Here is a 17,395-nt window from a genome sequence, read left to right as displayed (position 1 = left end):
CATTATTATTTCCTTTCTAAATACCTGTTTTCAGCCTATTACAGCTTCTGAATAAAATTATCTATGCAAAAGCTTGGTGCACACAAGATTTTTTTTTTTAAGATATTTTTGAACTTGAATTGAGAAAAATATACAAGCTATGGCTATGGGTACTTCTTGTGGATCACATCTTGCAATCTTTACAATTAATTCATTAAGTTCTATGTGTGTTAACAGGCATTTTCCTTGAAGTAGATCTTTTAGTCTAAGAGCTTCTAATTAATACTCATATGAGTTGGTGATCTTCTGGCAACTAAGTCTGTGTAACAATGCATAAATCCAAAATGGCAGAAAGGCTTGCATTTTGTGTTACCTATGTTCAGATATTTCAAGGCAACACAGGAAATGTAGTTGAGTAGTATTTTTCTGAAGTTTGCTTTTATACATTTTAACAACGTGCTTTTCACAACAAACAGAACTGCAAAAGGATAATCAGGAAAAAAGTTACTTTTAAAAAAAAAATTGTGGTAACACTGCGCATTAATGTTTCAGTGGAGAGTGCCAGCAGGCTGGATCAAGGTCTGGTATCTAGAATTAGTTAGTGATACTGAGGATGATTACAGATGCTAGTAGCTGTGTACACTGATCAGTCGCTGAAAATCAGATCATATTCAACGTATGAAGCCTTAGGCCTTGCCTATACTACAAAGGGTTTGCTGGTGTAGCTATACTAGCAAACACTCCTGATGTAAACACAGTTTATAGCAGCATGAGTTCTTTTGCTGGCATAGCTTATACTTGTTCCCCAAATGAAATAAGGTATACAACAAAATGACTTTTTTGCTGGTGTAACTGCATCTGCAATAAGGCTTTTGCTGGCATAGCTATGTTAGTTATAGGTGTGATTTTTTTTCACACTACTAACTGAGATAGCTGTGCCGACAAAACTTTTAAGTGTAGACCAGGCCTTTAATTCTATAGTTAAAACTTTAAACAGTCTAAGGGTGAAAAACACAAGCAGTAAAAGACCAAGTCAACCAACCCCTTGTTTCTCTAGAGAATGTAATTTAAATACTTAGTGCTATATAAACATTAACTGATCCCCAAGAAATCTTTAAATTAGTTGTTTTACCGACTAGGCAGTGAGACAGAGGTTGTGATTTACATACTCTGGCGTTCAAGGCTGAGATCCAGCACATTCTGCTAGACAGTGCTGTAATCTAACAGTGAAACAATCACAGTACCACACCCTCTAAGCTGGAGCACAAGTTTGCAGATAAAAGAAGGAAATAAAAATTTCATCTTAACCATAAAGCAGCATGGATTTTAGACATCTTTATTAATGTAAATCTAGGGGTCTAAACACAATAAGTAGATGGATATACAGATACATTGGAACAGAAGTGACCAAAAAGCTTCAGTTTTGAGATAAACTCTAATTCGGCAGAACTAGTAACTGGACAGGAAAGCAAAAAGGATTGGTCTACATCTATTAAGTGCAACTCATAATGAACAATAATAAGACCAATATCTTGAGAAAATAAAGATGTGTTGAGTTCTATATAAGAACCAGTTAATGCAGCTTTTGATATAAAGGAATGTAGAACTTAAATAAATCCTGTGAGACACTTAGTAGTAGGCATAAGAAGTTGGATTAGTACCCCAGTTCACCAAAAATCAGGTGCTCAGCAAGGTGATTAAGCAAGAAAGTGCTCTGTGCCTTGGTTACCAAAACCGGTTCAGTTTCATTAGACTGAAATGATATCTTGTGCTGCAGCATGTCAAGAGTGCCAATGGATCCAATAAAATAAAGATGGAGGATCATAGTTTGTTTGAATTAGCTCAAACAAAGTCTTAATTGGTCAATACACTACTAAAAGTTAAACAACTTTGAGCTATGGGACTCAGAAGTTCAGAAGTGCTACACTCCACGAGTCTCCAAGTCATGGTGAGCTGAAATATTAAGACTGTATAGAAACCCGAATACCTTTTTGGTTTTATATTATAAAATTTGGTGAAATTTAGGGTTTGTAAAGGTGCAGTACTAACAGTCCTGGAGATTGAAGTCCTTACCTACAGAACTTGTGTAGTCCCAGGAAGATCCAGCTTCCTGATACAGACTTGTCATATACCTTAACTGCGGTGTGAAGGAACCACCAGGGAAAAATATAGTGATTCAGTCTTCATGCAGAGTAAGTATTCCTCTGTGTGCGCCAATCAGGATACCAGTGAGTGGCATTTATGACTGAGTTTGAGTGTGCACTTATCCGCTAACCCAGTGGTTCTCCTAAGTTTCAAATTATATGGTGTTTCTTAAAGTAGGGGTCCCCTTGTAAGGTCTTTCTTGTGGCAACTAGAGTATTTGGTTACGTGAAAAGCAATAGATAAGAGACAAGGTGAATGAGGCTGGTTTAATATGATGGATGTGGCTTTTTTTCCTCCTAACACCTAATATGTATATGTACTTTTTTCTCCTCTCCCTAGTTGTAGTATTTTAAGTTTTAATACTGACACTTTTTGGTTGAGTCCACTATGTCAATCCTTCAAGGTCACTTTTCTGTGTGTGTGTGTGTGTGTACCTCTTATTTTGGTGTTATCAACAAAGTGTGGTATTGGTTTAAATTGCATGTGACAGGCATGAATTAGTCTGCAGTTACAAGTCCTAGCCATGCCAGGGATCTCTGCCTTAAGATTGATGAATACACAATTGAAACTTTCCAGGTTATTGGGGGCAGCCTTTTGTATCAATGTCACATATTTTACTGTTGTGCTGTAAGCAGTTGTGTGGATCACGTTATATTGATCCATAATATTTGGTTGTAATCACTAACATCAATTTGGACATAATCACCTCCATTTAAAAATTGCTCCTATATGTTCCTACTCTCAGGATAAACACACCTGATGCATGAACTTGTAGTCTTCTAGTGTACATCTACACAGCAGTCAGGAGGTACAATTACAACTTGCGCAGGCATACCCAAGCTAGCTTTGATTTATGTACCTGGGGCCCCAGGTGGGATTGTAGCTGAGTGGCTAGCTGAGCCTGTGCTGGTGCAGTTACAGTTATTTTTAGCAAGCTAGCTCAATGAAAGCTAGCGCAAGTATGCCCATACATGCTGTCCCAATAACAGTGTAGCTATATCCCTAGGGGAAAAAAAGCAGTGTTTGCTGGGGCCATTTACTCCTCTTCCTTCTCACAGGGCATGACGGATAAAAATGGTAGAGGGCCCACCAGCCTTTCAGTGTTTTGACACTTGAAAGTACAGTGAGCTTGGAGCACACACAGTCCTCAACATTTTCCTTGCCATTCTCCCCCCCCATACTTTTTTTTTTTTTTTCACTGCCCATTTGGGTGATTTATTTTTTTTAAGTAGTCAGTCAGAAAAACAAGAAGGGTGAGGTGATATCTTTTATTGGACCAACTTCTGTTGATGAGAGAGAGAAGTTTTCGAGCTACACACAGCTCTTCCTGAGCTGTGTAGCTCAAAAGCTTGTCTCTCTCACCAACTGCAGTTGGCCCAGCAAAAGATATTACCCTCACCCACCTTGTCTCTAATATCCTGGGACTGACACAGCTACAACAACACCGCATACAGTCAGTCATTAGGGCAGCTTCCCCTTTCTCTAATGACAGTACTGTTTAACCAATTTTCTTAAGCATTTTTCTTTTTGTTTTTTGGAGTCCATTGAGCCCACAGTTTGCATGACTGAAAAGCTGGTTTATAGCCCTGTGCAGTTCAGTCCATTTGGTGCCAATCTTCAGTGTCTGGAAGTCCCATGACTTGTAATGCCAATCATGATCATTTCACTGTTTCCTTGTCTCTCCCCCCTCCCCCCCCCCCACTTTCTCCTTAGTATCCTCACTGTTGCAAATCTAGTGCATGAGTGTTTGAGAAATAACATGCTTCAATTGTAAGGGGTGGGTTTTTTTGTTTTGTTTGAGTAGGGACTGTTTCTTTATTACAAGTCTGTATTGTGCATAGACCAATGAGGCCCTGATTTATGATTGGTGTTTGTCTAGGTGCTACTGAAATACATACTTCTACCTCCTTTTGTCGTCCTCCCCCCCCCCATCCCCCCGCCCAGCCAGGGGGCCAGACACCCACAACCCCTCCACCTAGAGCCCAGCTGTGGGGCCCCCTTGCCCAGGTACCTTCACCCCCCAGAGCCCAGCTGTGCATCTCCCCCTGACCCCCAGCCCAGGCACCCATCTCCCTCCTCCTCCAGAGCCCAGGGATCCAGAGGGAGAAACAGCCTGATGCTCGGTCCCAGGTTTGCATGGATTTTCCTGCACACCGCCCTCTCCTTCCCTCAGAGGATTCAGGGGGTCTGGGGGCAAAGCGGGGGAGCTGCAGCGCTTGTATTCACCCGGCGGTGGTCTGGGTCTTCGGTGGCATTTTGGTGGCGGGCCCTTCAGTCGCTCCGCGTCTTCGGCAGCACAGAAGGGCCCCCCGCTGCCGAAATGCTGTCGAAGACCCGGACCGCCCCCGGGCCAGGGCTCGCGGGGCCCTTGCGGGGCCTGGGGCAAATTGCCCCACTTGCCCCCCCCTCTGGGCGGCCCTGTGCCAGGAACCCTCTAGCTCCCGCTCCCCCCCAGCAGTGTCTTCTCTGTGTGAGCTGGGCTCTGCCAGGTCCAGTAGCCCCTAGTGGTGGCTAGCAGCACTGCAGCCCATTTCTGTGGGGCAAAGGAAATTCTGCATGCACAACATTAATTTCTGCAAAATTCTGCATTGCACAGTGGCACAGAATTCCCCCAGAAGTAATATATGAGACATTGTTTAATGCCAAAGAAGTAAAGTTGGCAATCTGTGTTTAAATCCACTTACTAACCTTGCTTAGAAGTAACCAGTATTCGGTTACTTTGTGGAAACCTTCAGTGCAGTATTTGGCAGCTCTTAATACTCCAGAGTAGTCGACTGTTCTCTTGAGGCTTCCATTTGATTAATTAGCTGCCTCTTTCAGCAGGCTTTTTTTTCCTTACACCATAGTGAGAACCTAATCGAGAGAAATGAACTACATAAAAAGAAATGTTATCAGAAGAAAATAGCTTTGCCTATAGCTGCAGAAATACTGAAACTTGTACTACATATTTGTCATTTTATTTCACTGAATTATAAACTTTTACAGTTATAGACTTTAAGAAACTATTGAACAAAATCAATACATTTTTCTTACCTGTTAACATGTTGTAAAAAGAATTGGTTTAATAAAACTTTCAAAAGTCATAGAGCTTTATTTAAAGCCTGTTTCTAAGTACACTTACAATTTCAGATCCTCTTCTGTTATTAAAAGGCCAGTCTATATCTTTCATTTAAAAAAGTTATGTTTACCTCCTCTATCATTTTTTTTTCCAGATAGCCCTATCTGGTAGGAAACTGATGTGTTGGGCAGGATGCTTTCTTTCCTATGGATTTGGAGGGCTTGCTATAGATCAGGGATTTTCAGACTGGGGGTCGGGACCCCTCAGGGGATCACGAGGTTATTACATCGGGGATCGCGAGCTGTCAATCTCCACCCCAAACCCCGCTTTGCCTCCAGCATTTATAATGGTGTTAAATATATTAAAAAGTGTTTTTAATTTATAAAGGGGGGTCACACTCAGAGGCTTGCTGTGTGAAAGGGGTCACCAGTACAAATGTTTGAGAGCCACTGCTATAGATTGAGGGGCTTTGCCATGGGAAATGAATGTTACGATCCAACATAAGGCTTAAGTGTTGGCTTAAAAATTTAGCACTCCCATATCTTTGCAGTTTTACACTTCTGTTTATTTCATTTGAATGTACAGTTGATACAGCTTATCCTATTGGTTTAAAATAGGACTGGGAGGAAGGAATGTCGGAGTTTTAATCACAACTGTATGACTTGATCAAGTAACCAGTAGCATCTCCCAGTGATGTTGAGATTTAATTGCTTACTCTTTGAAGATACATAAAGTACTGTGTAATGCTAGGTATTATTATTTGCTCTTATTTTATCCTCTAAAATGAGTCAGAACCAAAAGTAGTAAATATGACTGGCATCTATTATTACACTGTGCTCATTATGTCAAAACTTATTGTACGCGTCCCCACATATAAGCACAGGTAAAGTCATAAACAATATCTAAATGGAGCCAAATTGTTGTACCTTGTTTATCTGCAGGTACTGTCAGCGGAGATGATTGTGTTCAGTAAAGAAAAGGAGAATGTTTTGTACATTCTAAATGAGGGACATCCCCTATACCATGTGCTCTGGCTCACTCTAGTTATTTACCCACTTGTTGCATAATTAGTAAACATTTCAGGATAGCCAAAGTACCCATTGTTGGCATTCTTATTGTTGATGCTTCAGTGAATGCATCACACTTATTAATATCCTTTTTATATGTGTAAGTTTTTCTCCATCACACATGTATAGTTCACCACTACCTAACAATGTGGGTCCCAAGTTCAGCTGCTTCCACTTGGCGTTTCTGAGCTCTTGGTTTTGAAGTGTAGGTTCATTATTTGCTGAATTTAGATTCCCATGGTTGATCAGCAGAAATGCATTTGAACTGCTAGTGAATGAATATCAAGGCATAAACTTAACATATGATAAATTCCTTTGGTTTAAAATGTCCCTTTGAATGATCCGATGGACAGTGCTACAAACTGAGAATCCTTATTTCTCAAAAAATCAGGTATGCACAATACCACCATGCTATGCCACCAGTCTGCCTCCAAGGCTCAGGTCTACTCATTTTTTTTCAAACCATATTAGCACCTTAAAAAAAAAAAAAGTTTTTAAAAAGGGTGTTCTTATGCAAGTGTGTGTTGGTGTGGATCCCATGGTAGGCGCTCTTGTGCTCCGTGCTTGGAAGATCAATGCCAGGTGTTTGCCCTGTGCCTAAAAGGACATAACAGCTGTGATTCTCCCTCATTTTCCCACTTATCACCCGTAGTAGTGAAATAGATCCTGGTAAGTGTCCAACTTGTTTGTTAATAGCTATTAAAATTAATTTATAGCTAAATCTCTGAAAATTCTTAAAATCTTCAGAACTCCTCTAATCTATAGATATGCAACTAATATACATGCAGCCTGGCTGAACTGAATACCAATGAACATTTTTTCCTTTATAGCCTCCTCGCCAGTTCAGAGCTTCTCAGCATGGTGGATTTACCAACAAAGAACAGTTCATTCTTGCTTGGATGGTGCTAAAAATGTTTGAAACCATATATACATAGCTTTGTTACAGAATGACTTACAAAAAGTCTACCTAGTTTACTGCACAGTTTAATTGTTTTGTAATGGATTGAATTTATTAGAATCTTTCTACCAATTAAGTTTAATGCCTTCCTAGAGTTGTTTTAATGTGAGCTGAAAGCTAAATACATACAGGTGAAAGTAGCTGGATCGATCAGTCTCTTATCTGTTAGCCACCTAAGTGAAGAAAATAAACAAGGATGCCAACTATGGTGATGGTTTTTATCAAATGTACACAGTTCCACTAAAAACTGGAGTGAAGATACCGATTTATTTCATATAAGCCATTGAAATAGCACTGGCTGTTGGTAATTCAGTTTTACTACAAATTTGTTTTTTAAAAGTGCCTATGGAGATTATAGGTTATTTAGTATATTGTAACCACTTGAGCTGCCCTTGGAGAATCTAATGGCTATTGTTTGTAAATACTTGTATTTAACTGCATAGGTCACTTCTTTCTGAAACACTGCATCCAAAGCAATGATAATCAGGAAAAGGTGGAATTAACTAATGTGCAGGTTAGTTTTTTGCAAACTGTAGAAATAATTTGTAATGCAAAAGCCTAAAATAAAATATGAAAGTTTCAAACTTACACACAAGTTGAGAAAAGGTAGTTATAGCTATGTGTAATGTTGGTAAGCTTTCCTCTTTCTTTCCTCTTTTTTGTTTAATTTTACCTCTTTAACGTTAAAATACCATTTTCAGTTAAGTTAGTAATGTGTATATACATATAGTTTTGTGCATTTTTATACTAATAACCATACCTGGGCAAAGATGTTTTTGTAGTGAGTCACATTTATGGTTTTAGTTGCCTGATCTGATATTAAAAACCTTCTGTAAGTTATAGGACTTCGCTAGTTTTGAGTTATAGCCGCATTAAAGCGGAAGTGCATTATATTTTGTTTTGTTTTGTTTTTTCTTTAGTTCTGTCTTCCTTGAATGTTTCCAGGCATCAATCTGAGTTTCATGTAGGTCCGTTATATAATAGTGCATGGTTCTGTGACCTGTAATTGTGTTTTAAAGGCAGTTTTAGCTCACTTGACATATTTCAGTTTCATAAGGAAATGCATGTTCTGTGCTACCTTTAAAGAGCGTTCTGTGTGTATTATTTCCATGCTGACTGGGGCACAGAACAAGGGCCCGTGGCCCTCCACGTTTCCTTGGCTTAGGTCAGCACTGATTGATAGGCCTTTGAGTTCTGCCCTCTGAATACAGGGGACTCCCATTGTGCATGGCTCATATGCGTGGGGGCAGGAAGAAGAGGCTCGTTACTATTTATTTTTTATGATGGTAGCGCGGAGGTAGCTCAGTGCAGGAGCGCGCCTCATTGGGTGTGTGCCTACACTGCATTAAAAAACCCATGGCAGCAAGTCTCAGGGCTTGTCTTCACTTCAGGCTAAATCAGTGCTGCTGCGATCAATGCAGTGGGAATCAATTTTAGCGGGTCTGGTGAAAATGCGATAAGTTGATGGAGTGTCTCCTGTTGACCGAGTGCGATGTAGATGCCGTAAGTTACGTCGACTTAAGTTACGTGACTTAACTAGTGTAACTTAAATTGACTTGCATGGTTAGCGTAGACATGGCCTCAGAGCCCAGGTCTACAGACACAGGCTTGCACGGCTCATGCTACAGCACGAAAAACAGCTATGTAGACGTTCAGGCTCAGGCTGGAGCTTGGGATCTGAAACTTGGGGAGGGAGGTGGGTTTTAGAGCCCGTTTTGCAGCCCAAGCCCAAACATCTATACAGCTGTTTCTAGCATCAGAGCCTGGCTCTACAGACTTGGACTCTGATACTCGCTGCCTTGGGTTTTAAAATGCAGTGTAGGCAGGATCATTGTACTCGCAACTATACAAAAAAGTGACTGAAGACAGTTCCTGCCCCAGAGAACTCATCTTTACTTCCTTCCTTTTTATACCTATGGAGAGACTGGGAAAGTAGTTGATTTTAGTGTAGGTAACTTGTTTTAGGTTGAGTCCATAATCACTTCAGCAACATTCTAGCTTGTGAATCATTGCCAACCCCAACCCTGGCTCCTGGGAGTTTCTGTTATCCTTTCAAGCACTTGCTGCTGCTGTTCCTGGGAAGTAATTGCTGCTCCCTGGTCTGCAGCCTTTGTGTACTAAACCTGGGCCACATGGGCTTTAGTCCCACAGTTGTCTCTAATTTTTGAAAGTATCAAATAAAAAAAAATAAAAGTAACTTGCCCCCAGTGGGAAGCAAATCTGCAGCTTCAGGAGCAACAGTAGTGCTGTTCTAACTCTGTAGCATCACAGATTCACTGGAGCATCAGGTGCTACTGTTGTAATAGCATCATTAGTACTTCTACCATGGATACTATACAGGTTAGTCACTTCCCTGGTTTTAATCTCATCAGTTGATACCCTAGTATTTAAACTCTGTTCACAAATTTTCTTTGGAGATAGTATGCCCTTTTTTCCTCAAAGTTGCCTAGAATATTCAGTTATTTTTTAATTGCCTCAACTTTGTTGATCTTTTTACAAAAGTACACTTTGTCTTGGTTTTATTCCAGAATCACAAGACAAGGACTATAATGTTCTTGTGTGCAAGTCTATAAACAAGGCCGTGAAATAAATAACAGAATGTCTCAAGGTATTAGGAAAATCTGGTTAACAGTAGTATCCTCTAACGACCATCTTCATTGTGTGACACCAGGAGGGTGAATTTGTTAGGCCAGTTAGTAACAGTCATTGCTTTGAGGCAAAATTGTTAAATGATTGATGTAAGTGTGACAGAGTGCGTGTTTCCCACCTGTTCATGTTTTACTGTTTAATTTCTCTTCGTATGGTATCTGTTAGAGCTTCCTCCATGTTAAGTGTGAAAAACATGTTGTTCTCTCCGAATTGTGGAGTGTAAAATGTTTTTATTGTTCAGTTGTCATGTAGAGGAAAGTTGGAGTAAAGTGACTGACTTTGAGTAACTTTCAAAATGTCTACTAAGAATGTCAAAATTATTCTTCTGAGAGTATGGAACTCTTTCCTCCTCAATTTTTTCTAGTCACCTTTTACTTGTGGGGAAAAAAGTATGTAGTGCAATCATAATTTTAATCAGTTGTTTCCATAGAATGAAGCATAAATTTATGAATGGTCTGATTTCCTAGGTATTCATGATACAAGAATTCTGCACTTTAACTCCATGTAAAGGAAAGTGTTTACAATAATTTAGCAGAATATATAATATGAGCGCAATTAAGTGTTTATATCTCCAATTCAAATATTGACCTTTTTCCTACAGTGAATTTGTATGCACTCTGACATGCATAGCTATAAAAAATCTCCATAATGTTTTATATTGTACAAGCCAGTAGGAATGAACTAGCACATTTTGAAACTAATGTGCATTAAAATTAATGAATATCCTGAGACCTTAAAAATGCAGGTTTAGGAATGTTTTCAGTAAGTAGCTGATTTGCTATTTGGCATTACGGAGCATGCACTTAAAAATAAAGGCAAAAATTTTACCATCTCTCAACAGTACTAGTACAAACCACAAGAACTTCCTCCTCTTGATGGTCTTTTAGTGATGTCACATGCATGGTTTCATTCAGCACTATACTGTTAAATGCCAAATAACAATTGTAGTCCCTACCTGACTTATTAACCTCATCCTGTTGACTTTTGAAGAGAGATGAATAGAGATAAAAGAGAGACATACAAATGAAAGGGGAAGGGAAAGTTTATCAGGCACTCTTATTTACCATTTCTCCTAATACAAATGTTAGAACACTCAACAAAAAGTGGGATTGCTGATTTTCTTTTGGTCTGTGTGTATAGAGAGTAGGAGCCAAGTTGTTGGTGTCTTTCCAGTAATGGGCATGTGATCTCTACAGGAATGGTCTTTAGGCCATATGTAATAGGTGGAATACTGTTTTATGAGGGTTTGTGGCAAATATTTGAAATGTATATTAAATAGCGTTGGATATGAGAGTTTCTTGGCCAATGCTTCAGATAGAGGCTAAGCAGAGAGATGGAGATGGAATAAGTTTGTTTGTGATGACCTTAAAGAAAAATGGTTTCAGAGTAGCAGCCGTGTTAGTCTGTATCTGCAAAAAGAACAGGAGTACTTGTGGCACCTTAGAGACTAACAAATTTATTAGAGCATAAGCTTTCGTGGGCTACAACCCACTTCTTCGGATGCATATAGAGTGAAACATATATTGAGGAGATATATATACACACACATACAGAGAGCATGAACAGGTGGGAGTTGTCTTACCAACTCTGAGAGGCCAATTAAGTAAGAGAAAAAAAACTTTTGAAGTGATAATCAAGATGGCTCAGTACAGACAGTTTGATAAGAAGCAAGTGTGAAAATACTTACAAGGGGAGATAGATTCAATGTTTGTAATGGCTCAGCCATTCCCAGTCTTTATTTAATCCTGTGTTGATTGTGTCTAGTTTGCATATCAATTCCAGCTCAGCAGTCTCTCGTTGGAGTCTGTTTTTGAAGTTTTTCTGTTTTAAGATAGCCACCCGCAGGTCTGTCATAGAATGGCCAGACAGGTTAAAGTGTTCTCCCACTGGTTTTTGAGTATTATGATTCCTGATGTCAGATTTGTGTCCATTAATTCTTTTGCGTAGAGACTGTCCGGTTTGGCCAATGTACATGGCAGAGGGGCATTGCTGGCACATGATGGCATATATCACATTGGTAGATGTGCAGGTGAACGAGCCCCTGATGGTATGGCTGATGTGATTAGGCCCTATGATGATGTCACTTGAATAGATATGTGGACAGAGTTGGCATCGGGCTTTGTTACAAGGATAGGTTCCTGGGTCAGTGTTTTTGTTCAGTGATGTGTGGTTGCTGGTGAGTATTTGCTTTAGGTTGGGGGGTTGTCTGTAAGCGAGGACAGGTCTGTCTCCCAAGATCTGTGAGAGTAAAGGATCATCTTTCAGGATAGGTTGTAGATCTCTGATGATGCGCTGGAGAGGTTTTAGTTGGGGGCTGAAGGTGACAGCTAGTGGTGTTCTGTTATTTTCTTTGTTGGCCCTGTCTTGTAGGAGGTGACTTCTGGGTACTCGTCTGGCTCTGTCAATCTGTTTTTTCACTTCAGCAGGTGGGTATTGTAGTTTTAAGAATGCTTGATAGAGATCTTGTAGGTGCTTGTCTCTATCTGAGGGATTGGAGCAAATGCGGTTATATCTTAGAGCTTGGCTGTAGACAATGGATCGTGTGGTGTGTCCTGGATGGAAGCTAGAGGCATGTAGGTAAGTGTAGCGGTCAGTAGGTTTCCGGTATAGGGTGGTATTTATGTGACCATCGCTTATTAGCACAGTAGTGTCCAGGAAATGGACCGCTTGTGTGGATTGATCTAGGCTGAGGTTGATGGTGGGATGGAAATTATTGAAATCATGGTGGAATTCCTCAAGGGCTTCTTTTCCATGGGTCCAGATGATGAAGATGTCATCAATGTAGCGCAAGTAGAGTAGGGGCATTAGGGGACGAGAGCTAAGGAAGCGTTGTTCTAAGTCAGCCATAAAAATGTTGGCATACTGTGGGGCCATGCGGGTACCCATACTCTCTGTATGTGTGTGTATATATATCTCCTCAATATATGTTTCACTCTATATGCATCCGAAGAAGTGGGTTGTAGCCCACGAAAGCTTATGCTCTAATAAATTTGTTAGTCTCTAAGGTGCCACAAGTACTCCTGTTCTTTTTAAAGAAAAATGTCTTTCTTTTAACAATTGTGTGCAGTGTTGTTGTAGCCATGTTGGGCCCAGTATATGAGAGAAATGAGGTAGGGGATGTAATATCTTTTATTAGACCATCTTCTGTTGGTGGAAGAGACAAACTTTTGAGCTTCCAGAGCTCTTCTGTAGGTCGCTCACTAGCAGCCCTTGTCCTCAAAGGAAATCTTCACAACATCTTCAAAAGTTGAGCTTAGGAATTTAAATGCATAACTCTGTGGGGCACTAAAAATTGTGGTCTCAACAGAGACACTGGTTTTATGACTCATTACAGCAATTTGTAACCTAGCAACCTTCCTTTGTCCTCTGACTGTAGAGGTGTTAATTGCCCACTTCATCTTACCTGGTTTGTTGCAACACGTGTTAAGTTAACTCCTCATGCTTAACAAACTGTCTCGCCTTGTATTTAGATGTGACACTCTTTTCCAGATCTGAATGAACTCTGAAGCTTGTCTCTTCCACCAATAGCAGTTGGGCCAATAAAAGATATTACCTCACACACCTTGTCTCTTCCTTAAAAAGCAATTTGAAAATTTCATTTCTAGCAGTGTTTTGAATCAATAGATATTTGTTATGGAATTAAAGTTTAAAATAAAGGTTTTTTTGATTGGGAACTTAGGTTCAGATTTGGAATGTGTGAATTTGTGCAGTACTAAGCTTTTTTCCCCCTAGGGGAAACATAATTAAATTATTTTTGTTCCCTTTAAAAATAAAAAAGGTGGTGGGGGGAGCGACTTCAGATTATACATGGGCATTTCCACATATTATGGCGATTTTCTCCTATAAACAGCTGAACAGCGTAAAGGAAACAGATTTGTCTTGGACATGTTTTTCTTCATATAATGTCGCCACTAACAATGTCAGCATTGTGTTGCGTAGTCTAGCCTTTTTTTAATCTGTGTAAATAAAGACTTCGAAAGCTAAATACTGAGTTTATAAAGGGTAGCAGTCGGTGTGTGGGAGTGTGTGTGTGTGTGTGTGTGGGAGGGGGAATGCAGTTCAATTATTCAGCTGTTTCCATGCAGTTTAAATCATGAACAATCTCTTGAACACATTTTGAATTATACAGGTGTGTGGGATATAAACTTATATTTACATTTATGTATTTTTTCCTTATAGGACCGTGTATATGTACAACAAAATAATGTGGAGAATGTCTACAACTTGGGGTTAATAATTTTTCGAGATCAAGTTGTACGTTATGGCTGTATAAGAGATCACCTACGACAGACTCTGTTGGATATGATCGCAAGAGAGCGGAAAGGAGAAGTTGTAGATAGGTATGATGGCTCTGACTGATTACTGTTATATTTAATCTTTAAACAGAGTGGTAAGTAGTATTTACAACATAAAATATGTATAGCTTGCTTGCTTTTCAAACCACCAGTTAATCTGTAATTCTGATCACAGGTATGTTGGAGAGTTGTTCTTTAAAAGGCTGGGGGGAAAAAAAGATTTTTGAGAACTTGTCTCCTGTAAACGTTAAATTCACATGTCTGGATAACTTAAAGGGTGTACTGCTAAGAAAATGGTTAAATAAATATTTAGTTTAACTACAAAGGTTCAGTGACCTGTTTATTAATATTTTTTCATATTTACTCCCTGATTTTATTTTTTGTTTTTGTTTCAAGTCTTTCCCATTACTTGACTTTGCAGGTTGCTCTAAAGTTTGCGGTTGGGGCAATTCCTTGTGCATTTCTTCTCCTGGTTTCCTCTTTTGCTTGGACACTCCTTGTTTGACCTTTTGGGGGTGGAGGAAGGTTTATTTTTCTCTCCATTTTACTTTTCCAGAGTTTTAACCTGCCTTTCTCTGTTAATTTGTTCCCTTCTAAATCCATTTCTTATTCTCTTTTACAATTTCATCAGATGCTGATTGCCATGCCACATGCCTGGTGCTACACCTGAAGTAACTTGCAATTTGCAAGTTTTTTGTGCTTCTCCAATTTCAGAGCAGCTGTTGGGTGTGGAGGCATGTAAACTGCATGCTGCTTTAGTGGCAGTATTGTCATTGGGATTGCCCAACAGGCATTTTATGAAGAGAATAATATTGTCTGTCAGCAGCTGTATATTGTCCCCTAGTGCCACACAGTGGGATTTTTCCCAGCCTGACTAATCCTTTGCACTCTTACGTAATCTTTATTGACATGTGCTTACCCATGTTTTGACTTGCTGACTCTCTTTTGTCAGTAATAAAAAATACTGTATACTTTCACTGGACTAGATCAGTGCTACGCCTTTAATTATGGGACTGTTCTGGGTGAAATAAATTGATCGGTTCGCTCCACGTTGGTAGCTTTCAACTTAGCTTCATTTAAAGCAAAAATACTTTTGGTTGTCCATTGTACTGTGGAATTTACTGTCAATATAAACTGAAATGGATTTCAAAATTGTTTACTGCTCTTGTCAGACTAGTTCCTTTGAAAGATTTTTTTTAAAATAATTTAATGAAATAGAAAATGTAAGACTGTTACATTTTAAAATTGCTTATAGTGGACTTGATTCACTCCCCCCCCCCCCCCCCGCCCCATTAGTGGTTTGGGAAATGAATGAGAGAAACCTATCTTAGCAATGTTCTGTACCGTTTTATTAACTTATATTCTTCTTTTTGCTCTATCTTAAAAGCATGTATGAATTTCTAAATTGTTAACATCTTTTGGCAGAGGCGCAATAAGAAATGCTTGCCAGATGTTAATGATCCTAGGTCTTGAAGGAAGATCAGTCTATGAAGAAGACTTTGAGGCTCCATTTTTGGAGATGTCTGCAGAATTCTTTCAGGTACAGCAATGTTGCCACTTAAATTTGTATTTTAACTATATATGGAATAGAGCTAGTACATTTATAATTATGGATACATTTTGTCATGGTAAAGTTAAACAAAATTCACGCAACAGTCATGGGGGAAAATGTATAAAAATCAATGTATGGTCACAGCAAGGCCGAAGCCAGAACCCTGCCACCTGGGGCTGACAGCTGGAGCTTCACTGCCCGGTACTGAAGCTGAAGCCGAAGAATTCACGGAGATCTGTTAAAGTCATGGAATCTGTGACCAAATCGTATCCTTATTTATAATTTCCTGAATAGTAGGACAATTGGTAAGAATCAAAGCTCAGCATTCAGTAATCGTAACTTGATAAATAGGGAGGGTGTTTGTGTTTTTGTATGCGACTATATAACAAACATTTCCAATTAATCTTAAATCAGGGTCCTTTATAATGTCAGTACAAAAGTGAAATTATTTGGGAAACTGCCTTATGAGCGTGATTAAGCGTATTGCAGAATTTTTAATTTTACGGGCTCTAATTGCATAAAACAGGGGTCTGCAACCTTTCAGAAGTGGTGTGCCGTGTCTTCATTTATTCACTCTAATTTAAGTTTCCTGCATGCCAGTCATACATTTTAACGTTTTTAGAAGGTCTCTTTCTACAAGTCTATAATATATAACTAAACTATTGGTGTATGTAAAGTAAATAAGGTTTTTAAAATGTTTAAGAAGCTTCATTTAAAATTAAATTAAAATGCAGAGCCCCCCGGACCGGTGGCCAGGACCCAGGCAGTGTGAGTGCCACTGAAAATCAGCTCGCGTGCCGCCTTTGGCACGTGTGCCATAGGTTGCCTACCCCTGGCATAAAAGGAAAGAAGAATAATGAAATCTTCCTAAATAGCCTTTTGAGGGTGGCCCTGAATAGTGGATTAAGAAAGTTTTTAACAAATTTCATAGCTAAAAATTGAGTTGGGGGAAAAATGCCACTTGTTAAAAATGGTTGAAATTCAGTCCTGCCCTCATGTTCATGGGGATGAGTTCCTGTATCCTGCAAAATTACTTGAAATCAGCAACATGTGCAGTATGATTTTTTTAAAAAGTTACACAGCAGTATGTACCTGTGTGTGATTAGTATTTAGGTGTCCAAAATAGTCCAGAAAAATTCCTATACCTGAGTTTCCCTAATCTGAGGGAACTAAGATGAGTTGCTAACAAATGTCAGAATCAAAAATGTTACTTCATTTGTGAACTACAGCATGGTCTACGTGAGCTGACTTTTTAAAAAAAATAATTGCCAAAAATAATTCTGGAAAGTAGACTGGACAGTCTTAGTTAAATATTAGGTAATTTGTTAAAGAGAAATCCTGCACTGATAATTTTTAACTTATCTATCTTAACTCTTTTTTTAAAACGAAAAAGAGAGAGGAAGGAAGAAAAAGTTAGAGATGGACAGTTTTCAAAAGAGAGAAACTTTCCATCTCTAACTTGTAAGAATTTTTTATTTGAAAAATTTGACAAAATAATAGATTAAAAAAAGTGAAGAACTTTCTTTCAAAAGGATTCTGGTAAAATTCCTTACTAGAGGCTATTAACTTTCCCTTTCACAGCTGAGAAATTTCTTTATGTCTTGATTTTAAAATCTTGTTGAAACAGAAAGGGGGGGAAGGAATAAATAGCTAATTCTCAGTGTGTCTGAGTTGACTAAGGAGTGCTTAAGT

At 39.1% G+C, this 17,395-nt stretch overlaps 1 protein-coding gene across 1 annotated transcript in view; it reads left to right on the top strand.

Moving 5' to 3' along the window:
- The window catches only part of CUL3 (cullin 3), a 76,873-nt gene that overhangs the window by 20,359 nt on the left and 39,119 nt on the right, over positions 1–17,395 (top strand). The window contains exons 3-4 of the mRNA XM_065410563.1: positions 14,036–14,196; positions 15,577–15,691. Coding sequence (XP_065266635.1) covers positions 14,036–14,196; positions 15,577–15,691 — 276 coding nt within the window. The remainder of the gene's footprint in view (positions 1–14,035; positions 14,197–15,576; positions 15,692–17,395) is intronic.

The sequence above is a fragment of the Emys orbicularis genome, chromosome 9, assembly GCF_028017835.1.
Source record: "Emys orbicularis isolate rEmyOrb1 chromosome 9, rEmyOrb1.hap1, whole genome shotgun sequence".
Classification (NCBI taxonomy): domain Eukaryota; kingdom Metazoa; phylum Chordata; order Testudines; family Emydidae; genus Emys; species Emys orbicularis.
Note: the sequence above shows the minus strand (reverse complement) of the source record. Positions and strands in the feature narration are given on the sequence as shown.